Source organism: Mus pahari, chromosome 2 (assembly GCF_900095145.1).
Source record: "Mus pahari chromosome 2, PAHARI_EIJ_v1.1, whole genome shotgun sequence".
NCBI lineage: Eukaryota > Metazoa > Chordata > Mammalia > Rodentia > Muridae > Mus > Mus pahari.
This window is the reverse complement of record NC_034591.1, coordinates 19,626,918-19,647,724: the sequence shown is the minus strand read 5'-3', so window position 1 is coordinate 19,647,724 and position 20,807 is coordinate 19,626,918. Positions and strand designations below refer to the sequence as shown.

Here is a 20,807-nt window from a genome sequence, read left to right as displayed (position 1 = left end):
AGAGCTAATATTAGCAGTTAAGGTTGAAATAAATGAACCTGTGTGTGTTTGCCTCAGAGGCCAACTATGAAGGAAAATAGGGACTATGGACAAACTAGCCAAGGAAACTATGTAGCTAGTGAATGAGTTGTTATTGAGTAATGTGGATTTTGTAGGAAAACATGATCATGTCTGCCTGTTTCTGACATAGCACAGTCATGACAGTTATAGTGGTGGATGTAAAAATCACTCGAGTAACTTAATGACCACTAAATTATTTACAGAGGGCTAGCTGGAGGATGGGGATAGCTTAGTGGGATAATGCTTGCTTAGCACATATAAAACCCTGGGTTCATCCCGGCACCACACACGCACACATGTGCGCACACATGTGCACATACACACACACACACACACACACACACACACGCACGCACACACACCAGATGATAATTTTTATTGTTTGTATTTTATTCCAATTATTTTTTAATAAATAAAAATGGCGTGTTAAGGATGACGACTTTTATAGACTCGAGGGTGGCCAGGTGGTCTGGTCTGGTGTCCAGGTGTCTTCCAAGGCCAGTTGCGGGGCACAGGACGAGCAGCGCTGGAGAATCAGAGCAAAGCATCTGCCTTATTTCTGACTTGGTGACGAGCTACCCACTCCTCCCCATTCTGTTTTAGACTCTTGTGGCAGTTAGTGTTAACTGTCAATTTGATTGGATCTTGATTAGATTAATTAAGGACCCATCTTAACTATGTGCAGACCATCCCCTGGGTGGGTATTCTGAACTGTGTCTAAAATTGTGAAAGTGAGTTGAGCAGAAGCTTGCATCTTGCAACCTCTGGTCCTGATTATGGGTGTGAGGGACCAGCTCCTTCAAGCTCCTGCTGTCTTGGCCTCCCTGGTAGACTGTATCCAAACTATGAGCCAAGAGGAGCCCTTCTCCACACAGGTGCTTTGGTCTGGGCATCTAATCCCAGCAATAGGAAAAGAAGCTAATGCATGCCTCCCTGTCATCTCCATCTCTGTCATCAAGCTTTATCTATCGTTCCAGCACCACCCTCCACAAGTGTGATCATCTTTACAGAAGACACACTTCCTTGGACCATTCAAAGAGGCCTCAGGTTTCACGTCAGGAGGAAAAGTCCCATCCACCAGCCACTGCCCAGTCATCCCAGTGCTTTCAGCCTGCCTGCCTTGACCCCTGATCTTTCCATTCCCTTGGTTGTGGCTTTGCCTAATGTCTACCTTGCTGGGGGTGTGAGTGGCTGCTGTTGGACATTTGGCTTGATGTTCTGAAAGGGGATGGAGATATAGGTGGGCATCCCCACATTGCGGGAGTTGTTAGGGTTGGTGGCTGGCCTGGCACCCTTACCTAGGCTCACACTTTCTTCGTATACCAGCTGAATAGACAAGCCATAGTGGAAAGCAGGAAAGTCTTCATGCAATGTGCCACGCTACAAAGAGGAACAAAGAGGCCCAGTAGTCCCATTACCCTCTAAGGCCATCTTCTGAGATTTAAATACAGGGCCAGAGGTTTGAGTCACCCTGGAGAATTTCTCAGTTCCACTGTTTCTGTAGTCTGGTAGCCAGAGGGAGGGACACAGCGTCTCTGTAGACCACTTCATTCCTACCAGTATCCTTACAACCATCCCTCCTCCTGGCTGGACCTGTTGGAGAAGGAGGTGGGTCCCTCCCAGAGCATGTACACCTGCCCCGTGGGCCATGGCCTTGACTGTGTGCTCTCTCGCCCCGCAGGACCTGAGTTCCTTTGCCATGCCGCTGCTGGATGGAGATGTGGAGAATTCAGAGAAGCATTCTTCCCGGAAGGTAAGGCTTCTTCCCGGTAGGTGAGGCCTCCCTTGCAAAGCTTCTCACCACCCCACCTGAGAAGCCCCCAAAGCGGGCAGAGCCTGAGGCACCCTTTCAAGTTTACGTGTTTGGGGCTCACACCAGTATGTGGGGTGGCTGTGGCTGAGCCAGCCTGAGACAGGGCCCCTCACAGGGTGATGCCTCCTGTGTTGCTGGCTGCTTCAAGACTATTAGCTATACAGGGCCAGGCAAGGAATCAGGGTGTGGCAGGTGAGGGGTCACAGTGGCCATCAGAGGGGGTCAAGGCAGCCTGCAGGTTCCCCCTGAAGTTGAGAGGTGGCATCCTAGCATCCACTGACCCAAGTGCAAAAATTATGGTGGGTAGGGGCTGCAGCCTTGCAGAGTGTCTGCCAAGTGCTCTCCAGCCTGGATTAGGGTGGGAGTTGCCATCCTGTAAAAAGGGAGTCTATTCTCATTTGATGCCCAGCATTTGAATCGCATACAATTGAATCAACAAATTGGTTTAGACCCATGAGGCTCACTTGGCAGTCAGTCCCCTGCCCCGCCCTGCCTTACCCAAACAACCTTATTAGCAGTCATTGTGACCCAGCCAAAAAGACCGTCAGAAAATGGCCTGGGGCCTGGGCTGGCAGGCGCCATCAAGCTCAGAGACTGTAGTGTAGCCAGGTCAAGTCCTCTGGTCCTCTGCCCTGTAGTGCCCCACGTAGCCTTTCCTGAATGGAAAACCCACTGGAACCAAGGCTGTGCAGAGGTGCTCCAAGGAAGTTGGGGATCTCCCTGGTGGCCCCAGAAGTCCAGAGAGAGGCTGTGGTGAGCACTGACAGTCAGCTGAGAGGGAAAGACCATGGAAGTCATCTCACCTTCCTGCGTTTGCTCGGAAATAGCCTAACCCATCCTCTGTGCCTTGTGTGGGAGGGCTGGTGACCAGGAGGAGTGGCTTGTCATATAGTGACAGCAGCGTCAGATGCTATAGAGGACCAGGGACCGTAGAACACATTCCTCTCCCGCATCAGCAATCTCCAGATGCAGCTTGGGGTCGGGGCCTCTCCTGAGCAGCTCTGTGTGATAGGAAGAGGTGCTGTGGCCAGGAGCTAGGAGTTCCCATGGGTACTGCAACCTGGTGCCCAACCCAGAGAGCACCTGCTCCTGGGTCACTGCCTCTCAGCTACCAGGAACCTCTTGTGTGGTGACAGCAAGAGAGAGACAGGGAGGTGACAGGCATCTACAACATTTTCCCTTTTGCCTTAGAAAGGCATGCCTCTGCCCTTGCTCCGTTCTTCACAAGGTGGCTCTGAGGGACCTTCTGTTAGATTTCTACGTATGTCTGGCCCTTTCTGAGGATGTGATGGGAGAGGCCCGGGGTGAGTTAGGGATGCTACTGGGCTTTCACAGCAGAAGGGCGTGAACAAGGGAACAGGTAAACCAGAAGAGGACAGGGCAGTGAGATCTGTCCTCGGGAACCACACTGGATGAATGAGGCAGTCCGTGTGAGGGTTGAGAGTCACATCCGCTTGTGCAAGTGTGGGTGGCTATTGAGCTGAGCCGAGAACTCAGTATTCAAGACATGTTTCCTTAAGTCAGCTTACGCGTGAGCCAGCCTCGTTGTCTCCTCCTAATGTTCTCCTCCGCTAGCCCTGCTCCTTGACTTTCCTGAAGGTAACACACTCGCACGTACTGTGTTTAGCTGCAGAAGCTCCATCGTGATGATAAAAGCAAAACGCTGCCCCACTCATGGCTGATTTGCAGCTGAGCTGGACCTGAGTGCAGGCTGCTCAGTGCTAATCTAGTGTGTTCCCCACTGTACCCTTAATGTCCTGAACTTCAGGCTTGGGGAACTACCAGTCAGGGAAGTTCCCTAAGCAGGACACATCCCACACCAGTGCTCTTAACTACCTAAGGGGCTGTCTGAGAACATCATCAATAGGAAAATAGGACTCCCATGTCTCCTCTCTACGTACTCTGTCTTCTGTCCTCAAGAGGTAGCTGTTCTTTGTCATAGGAACTGTCTCTACATAGCACTCTGGTCAGCTGACAGTGTGACTCTAGTATGTAGCTAACGAGTCAGAACTAGCCAAAGAGAGTCAGTGTTGCTTGCTACCTTGGGCTCGCCAGGCACACTGCAAGGGGCTAATCAGAGGGGTCTGTGGAATAGCCTGGAGAATTCCCAGCAAACAACTCTGCGATCCCTGCCCGACAGTCCTCTCATCCCTATGGCCGTAGACAAGACAGTCTCTCTCTGAACATGTCTTCTCACATACCAACCAGGGCCAGGAATTGTGCCTGCCAGAAGGATGGAGGATTAGATGACATCACTGAGGAGCAGGCGCAGAGGGTGCAAGAACACAAGCAGGACCGAGACTCCGAGAAGAGGAGCACCCACATACTGTCCGCTTGCTCTCAGGGAGTGCCCCTGGGCGAGGCTGCAGACATGGCTTGATTTCTGCCCACTGCTGGCTGAGAACTGATCTCGGATCCTCTGGAGATCAGCCCACAGTGGAGTCCTGGGAACTTAGTGCAGCAGCTCCCACTTCCATCTCTTCCAGCCTGGGGCACTGGACTCATCCTGGATTCCAGGCTGGCGCTTACGTCCCCGCTCTGGATCTCCTCTCCCCAGCTGCCCTCTTGGTTCCTTTGACCCCTGCTCTCTGCTTCAAGAGCGTGGATTCCCTGTCTTGCCAAATCGTCATGGTCAGTCCTGAAGCCAGCCCCCACTGGGATCCTTCCTCAGCTTCTCTCCCACTGCCTCCTCTTCTATTCTGTGGGAAAACAAGCTCAGATAAGACCAGACCAGAACAGGGGCTGTCCCTAGTCTCAGCTTCCTGACAAACATGGAATGTTCCCTTCAGGAAACTCTGCCTTCCAGAGCCCAAGTGCCCACTCTCCATTAGCTCCTGAGAAGCAGGCACACCGTGGGGAGGGAGGCTCACCCATGCGCTGAGAGTCATCCAGCTATGTTGATCAGCGTATCAGTTTGCTTCGACTAGCCTAATAGCCTGGTGCCTAGCCATCCCTGGTGGCTCTAAAGGCGCCCATGGTCTACTGTTTCCTGCCAGCCTTCTCCAGGAAACAGGCAGGGGAGGTTCTGTCTTCAGGGGCAGGTCTCTGTAGGAGAGTTCAGGCAGGGCCCAGTATCCTCTGTTCTTTGGCCATTTTTAGGAGAAGAAAGTAGAAGGTCTGTTTTTCTGGGGCTCCCTTTTCTAACTCCTAGGGCCTGCAATTCTGAATATAGAATGGATTCTCAGTCAGTGGGGTCTCAGGGGCTCCTTGCCAATCAAAAAAGATTCAAGTCTTTTATGGCACTTAGGTCTATTCTTCATATGAGTTCCCGGGTAGGCCGTGTGTTAACCCTCTGTATCTGTGCCCTGGCTCCTTCTCCAGTCCCACTCCAGAATGCCTCCTCTGCCTTGCCCACCTCCCTGCCCACCAGACTCCAGGTCGTCCCTGATCTGGGGTCCTGTGAGAGGTGGGCTTGTGGTTCCGGCATCCCTTCATCTGCTTCCCCCTGTTCTGTGGTCTTCTGGGGCCACTGCTTCCCCATCTGCCTTTGTCTTCTCGCACTTGCCCGGGACACCTCTTCATCAGGATGAGCTCACCTGCAAGGCAAGGTGTACGGCATAGAGGAGTGCTGTGGGCCAATCTTTAGGGACTCTAAAGGTGACTGCCTCTGCCCGGCCTTGTCTCTTTGATCCCATGAACATTTTTGTAATGATACTAGAGGTGTGTGGTGTCCGGGTTAAAGCTGCAGGCCGTGAGGTCAGAGCACTCACCAGGTTTATGGTGTCTATTCTGCTCCTGGCCAGCACCTTTTACCATCAGACATGGTGGCATCTGTATGTCATGAGCCATGCTAAACATCCCTTCTGTATATAACATAGCCCAACGTCTCTGCAGCCCATGAAGCCGTCTAGCATCCTCACGGAGTAGAGGAGAGACAGATGTAGGGGGCCCAGGTCACCCACCCACCCACACTGTTGGCGCAGGACTTATACTCCGATCTCTGTCCAAATCCTTGCTCATGTTATCATTGCTTTAGGGACCCTCTAATTCTGGTATGTGTGGTTTCGATGGCAGGTGAGGGTCTGCCTCTTGGCTCCCCATTCCTTATTTGATGGCAATCCACCTACCACCTAAAGAACCTCTTTCCTTAAAGGATATTCTCAGAAGTCATCCTCAGTCCCATAGGCAGATGGGATGGTGGCTAAATCGAAGAGGCAAGGAATCTAACTGGTCTTTGTTGTGAGTAGGAGGAGAGTTGGTTTGAACATCTTTCTAGGGAGGTGGCTCAGTTATAAAAGATCCTGGCCACATTGTCAGAAGCCATTCAGGAAGGAGTCGGTATCAAGTGAGTCCTGCTGTTGTAGCTTGTCAAAAGACCCTCACTCACAAAGACCACAGAGACCACCATCGTTGCAAAAACGCATGAGGATTTTACTTATCCAACACAGAGGCCGGAGGAGAGACCCATAACAAAGAAAGAACATACGTTTCATACTTTTGTAAGGGCTGGATATAGGCACCAGGGTAGTTTGGCTTATTTTAATTGGTGTAGCCAATAACCTTTTCAGACATTGGTTGGTTTGTATAGGGTGACTCTCATTTTGTTTGTCCTTGTAGTTTTTAGTGTGCGGCGGGGCAGGGAAATTGTTAATCTTGTTTTTGACCACTAAAACTATGTTTCTATATTTGTTTAGTGAGCCAGCTTTTTTATCTGGCTCTGTACTTGTCCTGCTAGTACAGTTTGGAAAGTCCTTTTGAAGGGGAAAGGTATGGGGTAGTCTTGAATTTATTTTGGATATTACACCGCACCTGCACCTCCATGTGACACTTCCTTAGGGTCAGGTGGAGAATCACAGAGGAAATTGGTAGTCACTGAAGGGGCATCCCCACAGGGGCATCATAGTCTTTGAGATGCCTGATATTGGAGCTCAGGGGCGCCCTCTACTGGTGGGTCCACACATCCACTCTGGGACATGGTCCTGGTTACCAGCACACATTTCCAGGGTTTGATCATTGTCCTCTGAGCCTATGACAGTTACTTTATTTTCTGTTGCTGACTTGAGGTCCCCTTAGGTCTCTTGAGGCCGAGTATCACAAGTGAAGTAAGCAGTCAGAACCCATCGATCACCACACACCACATCATTGCTGATGTCACTATGTGAGCACGCAGCTAGACCTACAAGCTGAGAGTATGACGGGAGCACAGTGACCCAGTAAGGGACAGAGCTGAGGTCCTAGACCAGACTGCAGAGAGCACGCTCCTGAATACATTCACATAGCAGATAGTGGGTGGCTATGAGCTGGAGCAATGGTTTAAAACTATGGGGCCTGGTAGTTTTTCAGACCATAGCTATGGCTTTCAGTCATTAGTGAAGTCTGGGGTCTTGCTTACACCTTTGCCGACTTCTGTCAGTTACCTCGGCCATTCACATGCCACAGTAGCTTGGAGTAAAACCTGCTGCCTCCCCACCCCAGCATCCTTACCAATGAGCCCAAGTGTGCATTCTGGATCATGGAGAGTCAATCTTTTCCCCCTAGGGTAGGGACTGTGCACAGAGCCACTGTGTGACATCAGACTGGAAAAGGACACGTGGGGGGGGGGGCTCCAGGAACAACAGCTATTATGGGAACAGTCAATGACTATAGGCAGGGCCGTCAAGAGAGACAGGAATGGTGCTAGGCGCCCTCTCCTCACCTTCATGTGCCCTCGAAGCTCTGTTAGACAGGACAGGAGCTGACCAGGCCAGGCCGGGTGTCCATGGCTGACAATTGGAGCATTCCCTTGTCACCTCTGTGGAAGAGCTCAGGGTTGTTTCTCCGTCTGCTTGGTGAGCCTAAGAAAGGACGATAACCACAGGTCTCCTCTAGTAGAGTTCACGGTGCACGGCGCATTGTGACCGCGCCCACTCGTCTGTCTTTCTGCAGGTGGACAGTCCCTTCAGCTCAGGCAGCCCCTCCAGAGGACTCTCCTCCAGAGGCCTCCAGCCCCGGCCCTCCAGCCCTGTGTCTGCTCCTGTGAGGCCCAAGACGAGCCCTGGCTCTCCCAAAACTGTGTTCCCGTTCTCCTACCAGGAGTCCCCTCCGCGCTCTCCACGCCGGATGAGCTTCAGTGGGATCTTCCGCTCCTCATCCAAAGAGTCTTCACCCAGCTCCAACCCGTCTACCTCTCCTGGGGGCATCCGCTTCTTCTCACGGTCCAGAAAAAGTAAGACTTTGATGCTATGGTTTCAGGTTGGTGCTGGGCTGCGAGTGACCTACAGCCGCTCGGTCACGTAGCACCAGAGCCACGGGGTAGCTGCTGACAACTTGGTGCTGAGCTGTGCCTTCATGTTCAGTGACATCCTTCTCCACCTGCTGCACTAGCCCTCTGGTGTGGTGTGCCCGGTGGTGTGAACTCAGTGGCATGAAGGGAAGACAAATGTTCACTTCAATGCTCAGGGTGGATCTGTACCCCAGGCCAGTGGGCTGCCTGGTAAGGCCCTGTCCCTGGGTTTGCGATCCTGGCCTTTGAATCTGTTTTTGGAAGATCCTGGGTTCTTCTCTCTGGGGCTCTGGGCACCTGGAAATATGGGTGGGATAGATAGGAGGAGAAACATGAAGGAAGTGTGTGTGAGGGTTGGAGCACGCATCCCTCGGACTCATAAGGTATTTGTGGACTGAGGATGAATATTGTCACGTGAGCACTGTTGATCACAAGAAAGGCCAAGGACGGCTGTAAAGAAGGTGTGTCTCAGTTTCTTTCCCAGTGCTGTGGTGAAGTATCCTGGCAGAAGCAACTTAAGGGAGAGAGGGCTTGTTTGGCTAACAGTGGTATAGAGGCATCCGTCCATCCCAGGAGGAAGGCCTGGAGGCAGGAGCATCCACACTCAGGAAGCAGAGAGTCAACAGCAAGTAGGGCCAGGATTTTAAAAAAGAAAAAAAAGATAGGCTCATCCACCCCCAACGCCCCCAGTGACCCACTTCCTCCAGAGAAGCTCCGCCTCTTAAAGGAGCTACAGCTTTCCCAGACAGCCCCACAGCTGGGGATCCTGTGATCAAACAGGAGCCTGAGTGGGCCATTCCACATTTCAGCTACCACAGAATGTGTGCCTGGAGAGTGGAAAGGAACTTCCCACTGAAAAAGAAGCATTTGCATCTCCTGTCTGTCCAGATCTGCTGTGGAGACAGACATTGGAGCCTTTCCGAGTTATGAGTTATTATGAGGGTTCCCTCTTTGTTTGTTTGTTTGTTTTTTCGAGACAGGGTTTCTCTGTGTAGCCCTGGCTGTCCTAGAACTCACTCTGTAGACCAGGCTGGCCTCAAACTCAGAAATCTGCCTGCCTCTGCCTCCCGAGTGCTGGGATTAAAGGCGTGTGCCACCACACCCGGCTGAGGGTTCCCTCTTTACTCTTTTGTGTGCACGAGTGGTCTGTGGGATATTGTTCCAGGCATGGTAGCTCTTCTGCTTTCCATCAACCTGTAATACATACACTATACCGTGACTGAGGCATGGCACTGACACACTATACCGTGACTGAGGTGTGGCCGCTGACATACTATACTGTGACTGAGGTGTGGCCATTGACACGCTATACCGTGACTGAGGCATGGCCACTGACACGCTATACCGTGACTGAGGCGTGGCTGCTGACACGCTATACCGTGACTGAGGCGTGGCCGCTGACACACTATACCATGACTGAGGCGTGGCCACTGACACACTATACCGTGGCTAAGGTGTGGCCGCTGACACACTGTACCGTGACTGAGAATGCATGGCCACATGACAGTTCCTTGATGCCAACAGTTTCCAGGGAAGAAGCTGTATAGCTACAAAGCCCAGCCCAGAGCAGGATGTTTGAGCGCTGCTGTTGAAGTGTTCTGGAGAACTTCTCCCAGCTGCTAGACCACACCCTAAGACATACAGTTGTCCCTCACTGTTTCATAAGGTGCTAGTTCCTGGATCCACTATGGACACCAAACAGCCAAAGATGCCCAAATCCCTTATATGGAAATAATGTAGCATTTGCATAAGCCTGAATAATCCCTTCATATCCTTTTAAAAACATTTGTAATATTTTTTTAATGTATATGACTATTTTGCCTGCATTTTAGTCAATGTACCATGCATGTGAAGTGCCCGAGGAAGCCAGAGGTCTCCCTGGGACTGGAGTCCCAGATAGTTGTCATCTGTCATGTGGGGGCTAGGGATTGAACTCAGGTCCTCTCGAAGGGCAACTGGTGGTAGGTGTTGTCTGGAAGCAGAGAAGAGAGGTCAGAGCAGAGACAGCCGAGGCTGGCGTTCAGGGTCAAAGCCAACATCGGGATATTTGATGTGGCGGGGCTAGAAGATCACCAGGTGAATGAGCCACATGACAGGTGACTCAGGGCAGACCTAGGAGATCCAGGAAGAGTTAACACAAGTCATGCACGTGATGTGTACTCGGGGCACAACTGTGCGAACTTGGTGCCTGGGGGTGTGTACTCAGAGCAGGAATGTGTGAACTTGGTGCACTTGGGTGTGCACTCGGTGTAGGAGTATACATAGTTGGTGCACTCGGGTGTGCACACGGTGTAGGAGTGTACACAGTTGGTGCACTCAGGTGTGCACATGGTGTAGGAGTGTACACAGTTGGTGTACCCGGGTGTGCACATGGTGTAGGAGTGTACACAGTTGATGTACCCGGGTGTGCACACGGTGTAGGAGTGTACACAGTTGGTGCACTCAGGTGTGCACACGGTGTAGGAGTGTACACAGTTGGTGCACTCGGGTATGCACACGGTGTAGGAGTGTACACAGTTGGTGCACTCGGGTGTGCACACGGTGTAGGAGTGTACACAGTTGGTGCACTCAGGTGTGCACACGGTGTAGGAGTGTACACAGTTGGTGCAGGGGCAGTTGCAATGAGGACAGGAGTACATGCTCTGACCTGGGTTGACCTGCCCAGTGCCACATGAAGACCCCAAACCCTGACACGAGGGTCTGTGTTCCCTTGGAGACCTCCTCAGAGTCCCCACACCCTTTCTGGGGGTCCTAGGCAAGTCAGGCACACGGGAGGGCACCCTCAGACTTCACAGATGGGAAGTCCAAATTGCAGATTGGGGAGCACAGAACCTCACCCTCCATCACCCTCTCCTGAGATGTGCAGCCCCAGGCGCGGGGACAGAGGCTGCACCTCAGCTCCTTTTTGTGCATGCTCTGAGAAGCCTTGAGTGAGGTTCACAGTCCAACTCCTGCAGCCTGTACTGAGCCAAGCCCCAGTGCAGTGCGTGAGCTCTGTAAGCCTGGCTATCAGTTTGTCACAAGTCAGCAAAACAGACAGCTGCCAACAGCATGGGGCTGGGGCCACGTGCACCCTACAGGATGTGTCCAAAACTGGGTACCACAGCTTCCCACCACTGGAGGAGCTATTGGATGGGATCACAGATCCCTCTTCTAGCTCTCTGGGCAGAAGGGCATAGTGCCTCTTCCATTTTAGTCTTCTAGAAGGTACCGCGGCGTTCAGGCTAGGTGGGCCTATGAAGGCTGCCTTCCCACATCTCCGTAGGCAGCTGTGGATTGGGCCTAGGAAGAGTTATGCAATGTCTCTGAGCATCACAAAAAGATGAAAATGGGTTGGGTTGAACTGAGGGGAGCCCGCCGGGATGAGAGGAGATGTCGAGGCCAAGTCTTTCTCTGGAACAGTTGCTGTTGTTGCCTGTGCACCCCCATGCCCAGCTCGTGAGCTCTCCTACACCCATCAGGTACCAGTGTGCAGGTCCAGGGTGGGAGCCCAGAGGAAGCTGGCCTGGTGTGAGGCTGGCTCTGAGGGCAGACAATGTGCCTACTTTCCCTGAGGCTTGGACACCCTTTCCTGGATTACAGACAACATACTGTTCCTCACTGCCCAAGAATTCATTCCCCTGTTCACGGGGGGCTTTCTGGTGACGGTCCCACGGCACCCTGTGTCCATTGCAGGCATGTCAGGAGGGCAGTGTTCATTACCCAGAGTCCTGAGAGGGCGTTCCTGTCTGGTCTCTTTACCAAGAATAGCTGTGCGTCTGATCAGCTGCCCCACTTTTGTCTAGAGTGGACAGTAATCATGTACTGGCCCAGTTTTCCTGTCTGTACTGCCTGTCTTTGACCCACATTTGTACAAAAGGACCTTGGGGTGTGTCGTGCCTTGTTTCTGAAGCTGGTTTCGGTTCCCACTCTTGTGCTGTCACCCTACTGTGGTTTTGTTTTGGAAGTGGGTCTTCCTATATTGCACAGGTTGTCCTCAGCATAATCTTCATGCCCCTGCTTTCCACATGCTGGGATTATAGGCAAGCACCATTGCATGTCACTTCACTTCTGCGTATCTGGATTTTAGAAAGGACTCGGCTCAGCTCAGGATTGAGGAAGTAAAGGACAGAACCCAGGGACTTGACAGTAAGAATGTACAGCTTGTTTGTTTGTTTGATTGATTGATTGATTCAATCTAGAAAGCCCACTGGATCATGTCCTTGATCCCCTCCATAGTGTATCTGAGCACAAAGTGAGGATGGATGCCTGAGTCGCTCAGTGATAGATGCCTAAGGCTAGGTGATGTACCGAAGGGGGCAGACACAAACCTGAAATAGCGGATGGGTGACCTCAGCACTTAGAGGCTGCCATCAAGGTGCTGGCCGAAGCATGCACAGCCCATGTCAGCTGTGGAAAGATCTGTCCCCAGCCTGCAGCCAGCTTCTGAGACCTCATACCTCAGTCTCTGTGACAGTTTGGATCTGAGCTGTCCCAACAGCTCATGTTCTGAGCATTTGCTTCCTAGCTGGCAGAGCAGCTTCGTGTATGTGTGTGTGTGGGGGGGGGGGACTTTTGGTTTTAGCTGGGAGAAGTATGTCTCCAGGTCTTTGACTATGAAAGCCCAGTCCTGGGTCTAGGCACCCTCTAGACTCATACAAGGAGCTGCTACTACCTGCTCCTGTTCCACAAATTTGACCTCAGGCCTTCCCCACCATGGCAACCTTTGAAACCATGAGCTGAAGTAAGAGGTCCCACCTTCTTCTTGTTCTGCCCTGAGCGGTGGCACAGCAACACAGGTGAAACTAACACTCTGCCTCCATTGCGGTGTAGCCCCTCTCCCCTGCAGACGCCTTATTTCCTTAAAAGAACAGTGGTCACATGATGTGAAGGGCTGTCCTACTCAAAAATAATGGCACCTCAAGTAATACATCTGCAGTGACTTTATCTCCAAACAAGGCCACATCAGAGGTTCTGAGAAAGACATACATTTGGGTTCCAAATTTATCCACTGGACTGACAGCCACAACCATGGCACCAGCTAGGCCTGGCGTTTCTGACCTTTGCCTCTTGTTTTGTCTCCTTTGCACAGCTAAATCTGTCTCCTCCAACGGGGAAAATATCTTCGTTGTTTTCTCTTTTTGTTGTTGTTATTTGTTTGGAGCTTTGCATGACCCGGATAAGGAAGTGTGTGACTTGGAGAAGGATGCACGTGACCCGGAGAAGGAAGCCCATGACCTGGAGAAGGAAGCCTGTGACCTGGAGAAGGATGCCCGTGGCCTGGAGAAGGAAGCCTATGACCCGGAGAAGGAAGTGCGTGCTTCTCTTGGAAGTAAATCCAGCCTGAGAGTCTGGGAGCCACTAAGGTTCCCTCTGTGTGGCAGTCAGGGCGAGCGAGCACCATTGAGGGGTCAGCCCTGTCCACTCTCTGCCTAGACATGTGCTCTTCAAGCATTCAGCTTCTGACCTTCTTCTGCACCTGGGCAGCCTCCTCCGGGTCACGTGCTCCCTTTTTCCAGGCCACGTGCTTCCTTCTCCAAGTCACGTGCTCTCCTCTCCAGGCCACGTGCTCCCTTCTCCACGTGTCCTGCCCTTCACATGGAGCTCATATGTCAGTTCTGAGAAATGCAGGCACTCTAGCTGCATCTTGAAAAACAAACAGGGCACCTTCTAGGAGGAAGCCAGTCTTGGCTGCCTGGGAACTTAGAATCCTTTGACACTCTGTCTGGGCCATTACTTGAGCCAGGAGGAAGCAGGTTTCCCCAAGGCAGCCTTTCCAGTGTGGCCCAAGCTCCTCACACTCCCTGAACAGCTTGTCTGAGATCTTTCTCTCCTTCTTCATTAGACTTTTCATTTCTGCCTGTGAGACCAACCTGGAGCGTGTGGAGCCAGAGGCCAAATTTGTTTGTTTCTCTGTTTGTTTGTATGTTTGTTTGTTGTTTGTTTTTGCGACTGGGTTTCTCACTCAACCTGGAGTTGACCAATTTGGCTAGGCCGGTTGGCCGCAGGCGTCTCAGGAATCCTCCTGCCTCTGTCTCCGCAGCTGGAATCACAGCCACTGCCCCTGCCTTCTTTCTTTCATCATACTCATTTCATCATCTCATCATCTCATCATATTCAGGCTGGGTGAAGAGCTCTTTAACAGGCCCCTTTTAAATCAGACAGGGGCGGTTCATGTGCAGACTGTTGTTGAATGAGTTTTCTTCAGTCTCACCTCCCAACCTTTGTGCTCTCCCAAGCTCGCAGCCGCCATCGTTGTCTCTGAAACTCCTTTAGACAAATTTTCCAGATATTTGCTTCTCTGGCCCACCCCTTCCCCGCCCACCTCTGCTAGGAAACTGGATTTCCTAGGCATTTTTCATTGCTGTAAAAGAAGATGGCAGGACAGACTTTGGACTTGTACTCTGCCGCCCTCTACCTTGTTGCCCAGGTTGAGTAGAGCCGTGCTGGTGTGGGCCACATGCCTTTCTTGGTGGTCTGCTGTGCCCCTACTTAAACAGTATTGCCGGAAGAGGGGATGCCAATGACTCTGATATTTCTGTTGAATGGCTCCTGGCAGGACTCCGTAATCCTGTGGGCTGAGTCACCCACCACCATGAGGAATCACCTAATGCTGCCACAGAGTGAGTGACCAGTGGGTCAGGACTCCAAGGGCAGGGGAGGGTGTGGGGGAGGGGGGCCAACACCAACATCAAGTTATCTGGCTAAAGCCAGTGAGGAACTGGGAAAACTAAATTATTTCAGGTGGTTTCATCCACACAGCAACTGTTGAGGGTTGACTTGTGCACCCCACCCCCCGCAATTCTGAGTAACGTGATGGCATTCCTCGGACCTCAAAACACAGCCTCGTTTGGAAATAGGACCGCTGCAGATGTCAGGAGCTATGATGAAGTCACCAAGGTTAATCCTAGTGCAGTGGAGCTGACACCAGTAAAGGACCTGTGTCACAGGAAGGACTCAGAGGCGGGAGGTGGGTCAGGAAGAGCATGTCTGGACCATTGTATGTGGCTGGCAGGGGTATGAGGCAGGTAGGTGGCATTGAGTACTGGGTCCTGAGTCGTGGGACAAAAGTGGCAACAGGCAGCAAGTGGGTAGATGTTTTTCATTGGTTTGGTAAAGTTCTGCTGGTTTGTACAATGTTAATTTGGGGATATATCTTGTTTGACCTCGTGGTTCTAACTAGTCTTCCTGGAGCTGGCCCCTGGGGTCCCCTCTGAGCTGTTGAGAGAATTGCCTGTTTTGTATGCACGTCTGTCCTGTTTGCCATCGGGATTGATTGTCCTTAACATAGTAGTCATTTTCACACATGTCCCATTGGCCCAAGCTTCAGCTCTCAGCACAGAAGACAACTGGCTTCCTCCAGGTCACAAAGTATGTGAGTTACAGCACATGTGTGACAGTATCTACACACACACACACACACACACACACACACACACACACACACACACACACACAGACATAGACACAGAGAGAGAGAGAGAGAGAATCCTTTCTGGAAACCCAAGAGACACCCAAGGTGTGCCACCCCATCTCCTAGGTGTTGCTAAGCCCAGTCAGGTTGACAAAAGATAAACCATCACACGAAGCTTGGTGGCAGCAGCTGGTGCTCGTGAAGTAGATCAGCATGTGCCCAGCAGTTGGCCTCTCCCACAGCCCCTGGAATTTGCTCTTGGGAAGCAGTGAACTGCTTGTCCTGGCCTTCAAACTACTGACCTGAGTTAAGTAATGCCCTGTCCTTGGTGGTGTCTCTTTTATGGGGCCTCAGAGGGCTACACAGACCTTCCCTGTGCCCAGCCTGTGTGTGCTGTAGCGTGGTACACACATGACTGCTGTCAGGCTGCTAAGCCTTCTTACTGCATGACACTCAAGAGTCATCTCCAACACAGCTCCTGAGCTGGGCCATGCCGCCCTCAGCTACAGAAGACATTCCTCTTGCCTTCTCTCCTCCTAACCTAGGCCCTTTGTCACCCGAAGTCCATCATGTGTACAGTATGTCCCTTAGCGCAGGTGGTGACAGACCCTGACAGCCCATGGACAGCTGTGCCCCTCTTCCTCATATCTTGACTTTATCAAGGCATGGAGGTAGCTGAGGTAGAGCCAACTTGACCCAGTCCATCTTTCATGGGCCAGAATCTGCTTCACAGTGAGGTCAGACGTTTCCTGGACATTTACGGAGTAGATGCCTTCTCAACAAAGCCTATGAGGGCATCCGCTGAACAGACATGGTTTCCAGAACAAGGGACAAAGACTGACATACAAAGTAGTTAAGCAGACAGTAAGCAAGATGATCCTGAGTGGCTTCATTCAGTCTGTCTGCTGACTTCAGTAAACACTTTATAAAAAGCGTCCTTACTGCTTTGAAGTCATGTGTTTCTTAGATACACCATCAGCATCAGAATGCATTCTCCTGTCTTGCCCCAGGTGAGCTGTGGACAAGGTTGTTCTCCCAAATGATGGCCTTCCAAAACCAGGGTTAGACAGGTAGAGGAGCATGGGAACACGAACGTTCATTTCCTCATTAGGGACACAGCAGTGCAAAAATGGTCGCTGGCGTGGAGGCTGTGTTCTCTCACACAGACGCTGGGTGGGGCCAGAGAAGTATCCAGGCAGAGGCCAGGAGGCCAGGTCAGTAAGTCTATCAGCCTGGCAGAGTCCCGTGGTGAAGGGACTAGCCGGGCAATCTCATCAGGTGGACTTGTAGAGGGGAGACATTAGGCCCAAGTCTCCTCTTACACACTTCTGGGCTCTCTGGGCCTCCCCTCCCATCTTAGTTTATCTCTTTAAAAGTTCACCTTTGAGTGTGTGTGTGACATATCTGTGTGCCTATGCATGTATGTGTGTCTATGTGACATGTGATGTATGTGTTGAGTGTATTACACGTATATCTGAATGTGAGAGTGATTTGTATGTGACATGTTTGTGTGACATGTATGTATCTTTTACTTATGTGTGTACATGTGTACATGTGTGTGAGAATGACTTGTGAATGATGTTATTGTGACGTGTATGTATCTGTGACATGTGTGTGCATGTGTACATGTGTGTGTACATGCCTGTGTCTGTGTGTATATACACATATGGAGGCTAGAGGTAAACTTTAGATATCATTCTTCAGTTATTGTCCACCTCATCTTCTGAGATGGGTTCTCTTCATAGGCCTGGAGCTCATACGTGGCGTTTCTGGTTGGCCATTGCGTCCCAGGGGTTCCCCATCTCCTCCTGCTGTGCTCTGAGATTGCAGTGCACCCTACATGTGGGTATCAAGCTCGTATTCTCATGTGTCACAGCAAGCACTTCACCAAGTTGGTTGTCTACTTAGCCCTAAAACGTTCATCCTGTCATCTGAGATGAACTGAGACGTCTTATGTTACATTTAACCACTTGGGGCAGCCACTGCACCATCTAAGTCTTCACCACATTCAAGGGGCGATGCTTTTACCATTGGTCTCCTTTCCATCTTTGTTTTCTGGACGTTTTCTTACATCTGATTTCACTCACACAGTGTCAGGGTGTGTAAGATGAGAGAGCATAGCTGGGGTCCCGTTGTCCTGGGCTTGGCCCATTAGTTGCTTACATTTTTCCTGGCTCTTTGGTACTGTGGCCACTAGGGGGTGCTACAGTCTCACATGCTGAACCTTGAGCAGCCGCTGCTCTGAGGAAAGAAGCAGGAACAGACCCTGCACGTGTCTCGTCCTAGCAGAATCAGGAGGCCACAAGGAAGGTTCACACCTCGGGCACTGGGCAGGCCACAGCAAACAAGCTAGTCCCTGCCACCCTGGAGGCAGGTGGGACATCTGTGCCCGAGGCATCAACATGCTGTGTCAAGTGCTGGGAAGAAAATCAGAAAGGTGTCAGGGTGCTAGGTGTAGGGAATTCAGGAGCAGCCTCTCTGATGGGAAGGAGGCAGAGAGGGCTCTGCTGGACAGCCCAAAGATGGCGTGCCAGGCAGGAGGATGCAGGACATCTCTTCCAGTCCTGAGGAGAAGAGCTAGCTACAGGTGAGATCAGGAGGGTGGGGTCTCAATGGTGGAGCCCAGGGCTCTTTAAATGAATGATTGGGGGAGCCGTCCAGGACGTCCGTCCGAGGAAGGATGTGCCCTTTGCAGAAGCTTGTGTGGCTGCTGCTCAGACTACAGCTGGGACTGAGGGCCACCTGAGAACCACTGAAACAGACTTGACATCAAGCCAATGGGCTCCAGCCTCCCTGGGGACGTCACTTCAGGCTTGTTTTCCTCTAGAAATCCTTGCTTTACTATGCTTGGCCTAAGCAGTCCTCCGGTGTGTGAGCTAAACTGTTACCACAAATCCCTCTGCAGTCTGTGGCCTCCTGACTGGCTTCTCTCACTCCGCTCCTGTCTTTGGAACTCACGAGCTGGGCTTAACCCAGATCTTCCCTATCCACTCTACCGCCACCATCCCGCCAGTCCCAGTCAGTGCATGGAGGGCCACCCACAGCAGAGCTCTGGCCTCAGGGCTGACAGTGGAAGGCACGTCATAACCTTCTGTGCTCTGCGGGCTGTGAGACCAAGAACTCAGCTCCTCTTGTTCCTCGCCCTTCTCCTGCAGAACAGAAACGTCCTGACTAAGGTTTAGACTAAGATGGACTTTACAGCTAGCGTGAAAACAAGTACTAGCTGATGCATGGTGTGGTACTGGAACATGAGATGGAAACATTGGGTCTGCTCCTGCGCCCCCACTGAGCAATACATAGAATCTAGTCTTAATTGCTCACTGATGTCGCTGATGGAACTGGCCCCGCTGAGCTTTGGGGCCTTATCTTTGTCCCACTAGGGGAAAAAAAAAGAGTAAAAAAATCCCCGTCCTGGGTTCCACCTCTTCTGATTACACAAAGGCTGGTCCAGCCCTCAGATTACACACTGCCCTCGGCTAGACTGGTGGAAATCAAAAGATGGAGAATACACCCTGGCCCCTGGGCCATTTGCATCGGTGGGATACTTGAAAACCTGAGAACAAGGCATGCAAACGAAGCCGGCAGCTTTCCTGCTGAGTGGTTTGAAAACTTTTCTTAACTGCTCTTTGCAGTAAGATACCCTGGAGAGCTTGGGAGGTAATTCAGTTATGCGTGTGCTGGGAACCTGTGTTCTAGTCCCAGAACCAAGGTAAAAAGTCTAGGTGGGTGTGGTAACAGCCTGGGAGGAGACAGGAGGACCCCTAGGGCTTGCTGGCCAGCCTGCCTAAACAAATTAGTGAGAGACTGTCTCAAAAAGCAAGGTGGATGGAGCCTGAAGGACAGCTGAGAAGGCAGTTTTTAAATACCGCAGTCACACCCCGGTACATACATTCCCTCCCCCATCCCTGCCCCCCTTGCACCCCCTCTGCCTTGTGAACATGTGCAAACACACACACACATACACACACACACACTGCGATGTTGTCATCCAGCATAGAACACCCTTCTCATGGCACAGGGTTTCTTCTGGAATCTCTTCTGTCTATTATTTTAGTGTGCTTTATCAGCTAAAATAGCTGATTTTATGATCTGGGTGGAGGGAGTGATTGCAATCACCCTACATGGTCAGAGACATTGAGATGAGTTTGAAATGCCTGCCAGTTGAGTCTGGCTAGGGTGTGGAGAGTCAGCTAGATGGTGGGACTGGCAAGATGCACTCTGTCCAGAGATGCAGAAGTATCTTTTCTTGCTCAGTCTTGACCGAAGTCAGGTGTCCAGACCACCAAAGGAATTTCATTTTCTGTGTGGTTACAGTGAGCCAGATCTCCCAGGAACAATAGGAGTCCTGTGTCAGCCGGAAGTAGAGACTGGACCCCCCCCCTTGCTCTGAGTGTGGCTCCTTATCAGAGTGTGTGCCTTCACAGCCTTTGAAATTCAGATGAGCTTTCAGAGTTTATTTAACTTCACACCACTGCAGCATTGGAACCCAGACAGCCCTTCTTTTATAGCCCAGCCACTGGGAGTTTATTTTTCAAATAAAAGTCTATTTTCCCATAAAACGCTGAAGGTTTTGTGCAGCGCACGGAAGAGTGTACCCCAGCTTTCAAGGCTTCAGTTTGGAGTCTGCAAGTCTACGATTTATACGCCAAGGACTTACCCGGGACTGAGGGGGCCCTGCCCCGGCTTGCCCTGCAGAACAAACTCGGGGCAGTGGGGCAGCCTATGTGGATCAACTGGCCATTGTGTGCAAGTACGGAGCAGGAACCAACGGGCTCGGGCTAAACTGGAGTAAGTTCGATCCTCCAGCCCCAGGGTCTAGATGACGCACAGCTGGTTGCTCCGCACCAGCTCCAGCACCTTCTCCTGAAGACACCTCTCTCAGGGTCCTGCAGGGACATGGAACTTGTGTGTGCTGAAGACAGATGGCCTTAGTCCAGACTTAGATGGTTACAGTTACGTGGTTCTGTGGCTATGAGGTGAAGAGCAGAGATAGAACCACGGGAGCCAGAGAGTCGACCCAGAGAGTAGAAATGAAGCCCTCCCTACCTCCCCGCGTGGGAGAGTTTAAAAAAAAAAAAAAAAGGAAGACGACAATGTAGACCAGCCAAAGGTGCCCAGTGGAGGATGGAACCTGAACAGTGGCTGTTCAAAAGGAATGGGAGCCATAAGAACTGTACAGCCGGGCTGGCGAGATGACTCAGCGGCTAAGAGCACCGACTGCTCTTCCAAAGGTCCTGAGTTCAAATCCCAGCAACCACATGGTGGCTCACAACCACCCATAATGAGATCTGATGCCCTCTTCTGAAGACAGCTACAGTGTACTTATGTATAATAAATAA

The 20,807-nt window shown here is 51.5% G+C and overlaps 1 protein-coding gene across 5 annotated transcripts in view; it reads left to right on the top strand.

Moving 5' to 3' along the window:
* The window catches only part of Prkag2 (protein kinase AMP-activated non-catalytic subunit gamma 2), a 233,965-nt gene that overhangs the window by 69,341 nt on the left and 143,817 nt on the right, over positions 1-20,807 (top strand). For 3 of the 5 annotated variants that reach the window (XM_021189566.1, XM_029535341.1, XM_021189578.2), the window contains exons 2-3: positions 1,742-1,813; positions 7,739-8,018. In XM_021189566.1, coding sequence (XP_021045225.1) covers positions 1,742-1,813; positions 7,739-8,018 — 352 coding nt within the window. Of the gene's footprint in view, positions 1-1,741; positions 1,814-7,738; positions 8,019-8,268; positions 8,286-20,807 lie in introns of those variants that run through there. The other 2 variants (XM_029535342.1, XM_029535343.1) reach the window with 2 other exon arrangements.